At 41.4% G+C, this 9,556-nt stretch overlaps 1 protein-coding gene across 1 annotated transcript; it reads right to left on the reverse strand.

Moving 5' to 3' along the window:
* Nucleotides 1–261: 261 nt before the first annotated feature.
* LOC120812175 (homeobox protein DBX1-B-like) lies at nt 262–5,492 on the reverse strand. Its single transcript, XM_040167967.2, has 4 exons — nt 4,869–5,492; nt 4,328–4,411; nt 2,134–2,336; nt 262–1,983 (listed from the first exon to the last, which is right to left on the reverse strand). Exons 1-4 carry the CDS (start codon nt 5,230–5,232, stop codon nt 1,729–1,731), a joined length of 906 nt encoding a protein of 301 aa, XP_040023901.1. The 5' UTR covers nt 5,233–5,492; the 3' UTR covers nt 262–1,728.
* Between the last annotated feature and the right edge of the window lie 4,064 nt (nt 5,493–9,556).

Here is a 9,556-nt window from a genome sequence, read left to right on the forward strand (position 1 = left end):
GACAGTGACACCTGCCCATCAGTAACTAACATTCATACACTGTAGTCGCAGCTACAGGAGCAATGTTGGGTTAAGTGTCTTGCCCAAGGACACATCGACATGCGGGTCAGCGGAGCCTGGGATCGAAACGACAACCCTCTGATTGGAGGACGACCGTGCTCCCCACTCACCCACAGTCAGATAGAATATGTAAGCAGCCATCTTGTAAGTCATTTCTACATACCATTTGCAAACTGTTAAGGCACTTACCAACCTGCAAAATGTTTTTATATTTTATTTTATTTAAAAAAAAGATCCTAGCAATAGGTAATTTTTATTCTGTATGAACATTAATTAAAGATATTTAGAATTAGACACCACCACCATATTCTCCAGAGGAACATTAATTCCCGCTAACCTTTAAGGCAAAGTATGCTAAATAATAAGACATTTTATTTATATAGTGCATTACATGGTAGGCTACTCAAAGACAGTAAAAACGGCACAATTAGCACATAAACACAGATAAAGCAATAAAACCAACTACAACAACCATACAACTTTCCTAATTCACAGCCAGGCTTTCTCTCTGTTTAATTACAGCTGCCATATTTCCTTTTTGGCATATTATATGCTTTCACTTCCTCATACATTTCCATGATTAGTTGAAATCATGAATTAGGTGAAAAATATGCCCCGCTTTTCTATTTCTGCATCAGTATATCTGTGATCAATACTGTGGTCTATTTAAGAAAGCCGCGGACTTGCACTTATCCCAACTGCGTACACCTAGATTGACATTCAGCTTCACCTTCTCATACTGGCTCGTGCAACCGATTTAGCCACTCTGAGCGGATCACACTAAGTCAAACTGCGCTTTTTCAGTTATCCTGGCTTTCTTTATTCTACTTTAGTGCAATAGCCCCCAGCTGTGGAAGAACAAAGACACAAACCTGTATTCAGTGGTGACTTGCTAAGCTCATGTTCCCTGGCAGGTTCTAGGCGTGTCCCGGTGCATGAATTGAAATATTGTTACACCTTCTATCAGGTCACACCAGAACAAACACCTTATAATCTGAAATCACTACAGTGGTTTACTTTCATAGTGTTGCCTTTATAAAATCATCCACAATTTAACGTCAAAAACAAGATTTAATGATGTGAGCTGTTGAAATATGCTTCCTCTTGGAAAAATATACTGTTATACCTTAACGTGCAGTAAATTCAAGTTTTTTTTTAAAGGCAATCTGCGGTTGCTCAGGTAACCAAAGCATCAACTCTCCACACAGCAATGACGCTGTAATGCAGAATTAAATTACCAGTCTATAATGTTTAATCCAAATAAGACACTGAGTTCATGGAGCATGACACTAAATATAATCACAATATGACCATTGCCAAGAGTTATTTGAGAAAGTATAAAGAATAAACATATGTATGAAAACAGCACTTTGTATACTTAAGAGTTTAAGACATTTCAAGCTACAACTACCTAAAATATCTCTAAAATAATATCCTTTGTTTACTGTATATTGATACACTGGACTACAGCGAGTTGTGTAAACATCACTGTACAGGCATATGAATCACAGGGTAAAAGGCAGAATAGAAAACTATGTACAGAGCCACTTCAAGCACTTGTGGTATTTGCCTCCATTCATTAGTTCTTGTTGAGTTATTCTTTGCAGCTGATGGGATATTTTCAGAGGAAGCTGCTGTTTGAAAAAGAAAAAAGGAGTCTGACCAGTCCTATGACACAGTGATCTCTTCACTGTCCGACCCCGAGAGTTCCGACAGTTTGCCGGATAGAGATGTCAGGTGCTGGTGAAGAGGTGACTCATGGCTCTCTCGCCTTTGGCAGTGGGGGCCGCCTACATCAGTGAGGTCCGGGTGGGGATTGGTTTTGGTGGGGAGGGTCTGCTGTCGACAGCCCCCTGTCGAAAGCAGCTCCCTCTCTTTGGAATTCCTCCATTTCATCCTGCGGTTCTGAAACCAGATCTTCACCTTCGCAGAAAAAATAACCCGGTGTGAATGTCACTGACCTCGTTCACAGCTCACCAAGTTTTTAATACCGAATATGAGAGCAAACGGACATGAACAACCTTTCTCGTAAACTAAAGTGTTATTCAACAAAGAGACATAACCAAATTGTACCTGGGAATCTTTAAGTCCTAGTTTACTGGCCAGTTTCTTCCTGTCTGGTTTGCTGATGTATTTCTGCCTCTGGAAAGTTCTCTCCAGGGCCTTCCTCTGGAGGTTTGAGAACACAGCCCGCCTCAGCATGCCCCTCCTGGGCTTTCCTCTGGGGGCTAAGGGCCATGAAAAAGTTCCCAGGACAGGAACCACAGAGGACAAAGCTGAAGGGACAAAAAAGATTCATAAGCCGTCCTTGTTTGTAAACATTGCATTATAGTTTTCATTGTCCATTATGCAACTGGCTAGTGGTGAAATAAAAATGAATCAAATTCAGTAAAACCCTTGGTGCCACTGCAGCCAACCGTTATCCCATTTCTTCATGACAGAACAACGGCTGACATGAAGAAAGAAGAAATGATATATTTGATTAGGTTTATAAGTCATGGGCCTGGCTTATTAACATTTACGGTGATCCTAACAGCATACATTAGAATACATTGTATGCCTTAGAATAAATTGTATCCATTAATCTGCAGTTGTTTCTGTATCCACTGCTAAAGGTAACATAGTTTCATTTTAAAAATACTTTTCATTTGATTAATTATCAATTATTTGCATAATCAGTGTCATTATATTTTGGTCTTCTCATGGAGCAAGTTTCTTAGCATCTTGACGAGACTGATTCCAGGTTCTTTCTTATCATTCTTTGAAATATTTGGCCATAATATATTTGTTCTGCCCGAAATGTGGCGCTAAAAAGCCCCAACGTGTCCAGCAGTGGAAACAGAGCCTATGGTAATGGACAGTCTCTCCAAAGCGCAGCCCATACTACCTTTAATGAGGCATGAAGGAGGATTGTATAGGCTGCAAATGCAGAGAAAAGGGATTGTGTTGTAATGAACTGAGGGCCGTCGACACTACGGGCCCATTAAAGACAGGAGAGTATATTACAGGCCCATTAAAGCCAGCCCAAAACACTACATTTTTCCAAAAAGTGAGCCAGTGTAGAATGATTCAGTGATTGTCCTAAACACACTTCACATTGCTGCCACACAAGTCTAAACTGAGTTGATTAAGATCCTAGATTGCGCCGAAACACGTACGATTATAATAATCCAGTGTCTGCTTTTCACGTGAACCAACAAGTGGACGAAAAGAAGGGAAATGAAGACGCTGTACAGATCTTAACGCTGATTGGCCATGACTCAGACATGTCACATCTTTTATTGCAAAGATCACGTCACCTTTTCATCTATCTCAGAAACGCTGGCCAGCCAGTTGAACCCCACCACCAAAAATAACCTACACTACACAATTCATGTGGATGACATATTTTGATTTAAAAATAATGAATTTTCCATTAAAAACCGGCCCATTAAAGACAGTCCAGTATAGGCCTTAAAAAAGAGCCAATAGATTGACACCGCTTATGGATCTTTCCTGTGCTGCTATCAAACCATTTCCCTTTACGTATTGATAAGTGATCAATTAATCAGTACAATGTTGGAAATTAATGAGTGAGTGTCTGTGTGTGTGTGGTTTTGGCTCCTATTGGTCACGGTTAGGGATCTTTGTGGGATTGCAGAGGGGCTTAGTGGATAAATTGGAGAAAAAAAAAAAAGAGGTTCCTGAGCTTGGAAAAGACCTGACTCACATTTAGACCGTGACAAACAGCGCTGGTTTACTGAGAGCATGACTAACTGAACTAATTTGTAGATTGTGACAACTGGTGCTAACATCAGCAGTCAGTGCAGTGCCTAATAGACCTTCAAATTGGTTGAGCTGATTCTGAACTGTCCGGGGAATTCCCATTGTAAAAGGCTGAAACACCTGCCGAGAGCACATCAGCAGCAGCAGCATCATCATCGTCAGCATCCATAACAGCTGGTAAGATTTGCAGCTGCTACCCTACACCCTATTTTTGTTGTTTTATGTTGGGAAAAGATGTGGAATGCCAGTGAAAATGAGGTCCATATTTTCAGCCTGAAGTGAAACCACAATGAAGAAGGGATCAACGTATGGGACTAAGGGATGTGACTAAGGGATGTTTGACAAGTAAATATTCCTTTGGAGATTTTAAACTGTACAGTCAGAGTTTTAAAGGATTATTAAAACACTTTTAATTGCAGTTTATTGAGTAGTTGTCCTCTTGCAGATCTCTCTTGTAAAAGTTGTTAATCTCAAAGAGACTAAATTGACTCATTGCACCAACCTGTGAAACAGGAAGCTCTGATGAAAGGATGGAAGCCCCCTTCAAAGAAAGGAAGAGGGAAGGACTTGGTCTGAACACTCTGGACTGAGGAGCAAACAGTACAAGAACACATTGACTGGGATGATATTTCCTAACATAAACAGGAGATACCACAGGCACAAAAATAGCACAATGACAAATATGTCAAATATCCAATATTTTGATAAAAGGGTCAAGGCAAGTGATAACAGATGATAGTTTTAATTGTTTTGGATGCACCTCAGCAGTTAATTTATTAGCCATATGCTATTTTACTGGCCTATTTTCATATCAATTTATCAATGTCAGTAACAGTGAGAGAGGGACAGCAGGTTGCTGAGCTGGTGTCCTGATATTGCATCGGCTACTGTGGGATTTCAAAAGTACAAATATTACTGCTACTAATACTATTAAGTAATAAGAAGTAGCCTAATAATCGCAATGATAATAATAATTAATCCAATAATAATTACAAAAATAAATATTGTGTCAGAAGTGTATCGTCATTCGGCCTGATACTCACTGCTCCGTGTAGACGGTGCCAGGATCGCACTAACGCCAAATTTGAGGTCGCTGGAGTTAGGGCAGCCAGTGTGCGGAGATCCGGGGCTACTGCGGCTCGGCTGGCTGGAGCTCTGGCGCACCGAGCGCTCTGCGCTGGCCTCTAATGCCCGGGGCGGGCCGCACGGTTCCACGCTGAGTGGGATCATGTGTCCGGAGCCTCTTAAAGACAAAGTCCTGTGTATGTAGGTGACCGGCTGGCTCAATCGGAGGTCTTCCACCAGGAAGCCTGAGTGGAATGAGCGGTTCACGGGCGAGGAGAGAGCCGCCGCGGGATGCAGTGAGCTCGGGTACAGAGCAGGCGGTACAGAGCAGGGAAACATCATGGTTCCGATGTGGACAAGTTTCAAACTATTTTGTGTTTCGTTCGCAAAGAACCCTTGAAGGAAAAAATAAAGAGACGGCTACAGAAACGTTCGCTGCACGCGCTATGTCTCTATGCGCCCTTTTGGAGAAGTTTTATACAACGGAGTCACACACACACACACACACACTCTCGTACACACGCACATGTTCAGCCCTGAGCCTCCGCCTGGTTTCTCTGAACAGAAAGGCTAGGCCAGGGGATTGGTCAACCGTCGTCTATTGTTTGATCTATTGTAGGTCGACTGCAAGGTGCTCGTGCATAAATGTCATTACCAGGATCCAGGTGAAGGGCCAGAGCCTATGGAGGTTGAAGCTCACCTGGGCATTTCATGACCAGCAGGACTCCTTTTAGTAGTTGTCCACAGGGTTCTACTATTGACCCATTGGATTATCTGTGATGATAGCTGTGACATGCTGACACAGAAGGTGAATCTGTTCTTACTGGTTAAGAATGCTCTGAAAAAGTATACCCCACTGCAGTGCCGGCTGGCAATAGAGAGCAAATGGTTGCCCCACATGGAGCCCCCGCTTGAGCCCCCCAAACAGTTAGAATTAAAGAATAAAAAATATCAATATTTGTTTTTTTAAAGTATAGAATGTATTCAGTAATATTTGTAAAGTACAATATCTGCGCAAAATATATGCTTTTCCTGCACGTCTCTGTCTGTCATAAGCACATCCGGTCTTTGTGCGCATTTTAGCTGCGCTAGGGGCAATCTACAGAAAGCTGGTTTAAGAAGTACTTTAGCCATTTGCTGATTAAATTAAAAAAATGTGGGACGGCTAATTTGGCCAATCAGTCCCCTTAAATAGACTCAGGCTGGGGAAGCATCGGTTGTGCCCCAAGCTTGCACGTTTTTGCAAAGGCAAGTATCGGCAGGCGGATAACATTCTGGAGGAAGTAAAGAGCATCAGCATCGCCATTCAAGCAGACGAGTTGACCAATATATATACAGTACGTATATTATATCATACTGATTATTATTTGATTTTATATATATCTATATAAATAATAATCAGTTATTATTACGGCTGTCAACTTTAATGCATTATTCTATACGATTAATGTGGCCTAGATTAATGCAACAAAAATGTTTAAGTTAGTTAGTTAACGTTCGTTCGTTTACTTCTGGCACCGGAAGTATGTGAAGTGGTGCGAGATACAGCAGAGAACTGTGCAGAGGAATTACTTCACGTGTCAAATAGAAGATGGGTGAGTAGCAAACGGATCAGTTAAAGCACTGCTATGCTAAGCGGCAAATCACTGTCAAAATTCGAGAGCGCCAATCAGGTTGATGCGCGCGCGTAAATCAAACATCTGCGAGCAAATCTCCGTCTCGCGCGAGCAAAAGTCCGTCTCGCGCGAGCAAAAGTCCGTCTCGCGAGATTTTTGCTCGCTCGCGAAACGAAAGTGTTTTCTACACGCTCGCTGTTGTTCTCTTTGAGAGTAAGGGGGCGGAGCCAGTCACCATGGTATCTCTACATCTCTACATCTATTTCCGCACTGGTTGTCATCTACGGTCCACTACGGTTACAGAGAGGTATCGTTTGTGTCTTGACAGCGTTTTATCTCATAATTTTGACTTTCTATCCACTTTCTGTAGTGCGGAGAATTAAAAAAGAATTACTACTACAGTGTTGAAAAGTAGCCGTGATTTACAAAACTCGATGTAATCCAAATAGTTAAAGATGCTGTTCTGGAAGAGGTGTTACTGTGGAATCTACATTCCTTTTGAAATCCCCCAAACAATCAAGAAAAACCTTTTTAAAAACTGAAATTTTTACAAATGTGATGAGCAGCTATCACTGAAGGAAAGAAGAAAAATGAGCAGTGCATAAAGTGTCTATTGGATTCTAATTAGAAATTATTAAATAAATATACAACAGCCACAGGTTTAAAAAAAGGACAAAGCAACAAACAAAATAACTGTTGGGCTAGTAGATGTGATGAATATTATAGGTAGACTCCCCCTCCATTTGGATTTTCTTTCGAGGCCACATGAACCACTAGCATGCCTTTAACCAAAGTGTGAGAGCTAGTTGAACAGTGTCAGCCTTCTCATCTATGTGACATTTCAAACCGAGATCCATAAATACTTTTTATGCGCACCTTTCAACATAATCTTTTAAACTACTTATTTTGAATATACTCATAGGCATACTATAATAATAAAAAAATAACTTCACTAAATTTGCAGCCAACTTTTGATTGGTCATCCTGCCGGGAAATACAGAGAGAGCAAATAGTTGCGTTCAAAGCATTTTATTCCTTCAGAAAATCCCTCTAATGTATTGAAGTGGAGCAGATGGTTCCCTTGGGGGAAATATGGGCATCAGCAGAACTAATATCAGCCTCTGGTCTGACAAACAGACCGGGCCAGCTGCTCGAATCTTAACCAGTACAACAGCTGTCGGTATATTAAACACCAGTTAAGACTAATTTTTACAGGAACCGTCTTCACCTTACTGGCCGAATTGGTTATACATACAAAAAAGGGAAAACAAATAGGGCTGTGTCTTTGGTGAACCACTTCACTGAATGCTCATTAGTTATAGATTGGTAATGGGAGCTCAGAGCAACACATTGCTGTGCTAACAAACGATCCTATTATAAGATGTTCCTTTCTTCTATTGACAGCCCATTCTGCTCTAATCTTATTGAAGTCTCATAACATTCTGCAGCCCTTCTGCAGGAGACTTAAAGCACCTGGCAGGTTGTTTAGAGGGGAGCTTGTAAATGCCTGTGGTTAAAATGAGCTCTGTGGCCTAAACACAAGCCAAGCACTGTCGGAGAAGAGGGGAGGGGGACCGATTTGGTTGTCAAGTCCACTTAAAATTTTGGTTTTGTCACTGGTTGAGGAAAAAGAACCCTAACCCTGTGCCTGACCCTTTTGCTTGGAATTGGCTCAAAACAGAGGCAACCAAGGTAGATCAATCGACAAACAACAAAATCACCTAATATGCCAACAATGCTCATACTAAATAGTTAGTTTCTTACAAAAACAAATCTTTAGCTTTACAGAAGCTGAAATCCATATTTGTCATTTTACACTCAACACGTTTTGGCTTGGTTAATGGATCTGGTGCTCTTAATCGGGTCGATTCGAAAGAGGGGTTGGACCACCACAGCCAGTAGATCTCAGAGTCAATCCAGTCACAAACACTGGAAACAAAGTATTGTGGAACAAAATAAGTTGTGTGCATTAATGTTGACAGTAATGGCAATGGGACTAATAACAGAGAAGCAGTAGGTGTCAGTGGGGCCATGTCAGGGTGCAGGTCCGGGGTCTAGAAGTAATCATGATCGGGGAAGAAGGTGAATTGATGATGTGCTTTAATGAGATGTGAATTCTTTTGGTACATTCACACCAAAAGCGAAGCAAATTATTCGTGTGTAGATTCCATGTAAAGTCAATTCCAGGAGCAGTCAGTGAAATTCAAGCTGTGTGCGGCGACGAATGATGTCATGAACCCAAACACAACACCGTTTGTGTAATTCACACAACAAATAAAGAGCAGAAATTGTGGTTATTTATTTCCATGGTGGATAGCAGAAACGATAACTGTCTTTACGGGGACACGTAACGGAGATAAGCGACGCCCCCTTCCAGGTTCTAATGAAGCGAAAAAAATGTGACGCGAATGGAGATCAGTGTGTCCTAGGAAATCCCCCAGCAGTGTAGGCCTATAGCAGCTTATCAACAGGGTTCGTACGGTCATGGAAAACCTGGAAAAGTCTAACCAGAAGGCTGGTCTCGTCTGGCTTGATACAATTGATTATCGTCTGCATAACTGCATAAGGGTATGCAATTTTTTCACATCGCTGTGTCATTTTAAACATTGGTGGAGTTCCACAATGATTAGATTAATGAAACAGAACCAGGCGAAGCTGACAAAAACAATGCGCATGTATATTTCTGTCTTTGTGCATACTCTGTTAATGTCATCAGCTCCACGAAAGAGACCACTGGAGTGGCTTTGCCTAATCCACACACGGCTATGAGCACAGTTGAAAAGAACACCTTAGAGGACAATATCTTTGATAACTAGAAAGCTACTGTGCATGCTGCTGCAGTGAAATGTAATGTAAATGCAAGCCTAAAAGAAATTGTCACAGTTAAAATCACAAAGGATTAATGTGCCGTACACTCAATACTATTTTTCAAAAGACATTTAATGAATGACTCAGAGGTGGCGTCAGGACTTTGACTTTCTGTGAGGACCAGGTAGAGCAGTGGTGTATAATTAGAGGTAAGCCTGCGGAATATTTTGGTTCCAATGTAG

Source organism: Gasterosteus aculeatus, chromosome Y, assembly GCF_964276395.1.
Source record: "Gasterosteus aculeatus chromosome Y, fGasAcu3.hap1.1, whole genome shotgun sequence".
NCBI classification, from domain to species: domain Eukaryota; kingdom Metazoa; phylum Chordata; class Actinopteri; order Perciformes; family Gasterosteidae; genus Gasterosteus; species Gasterosteus aculeatus.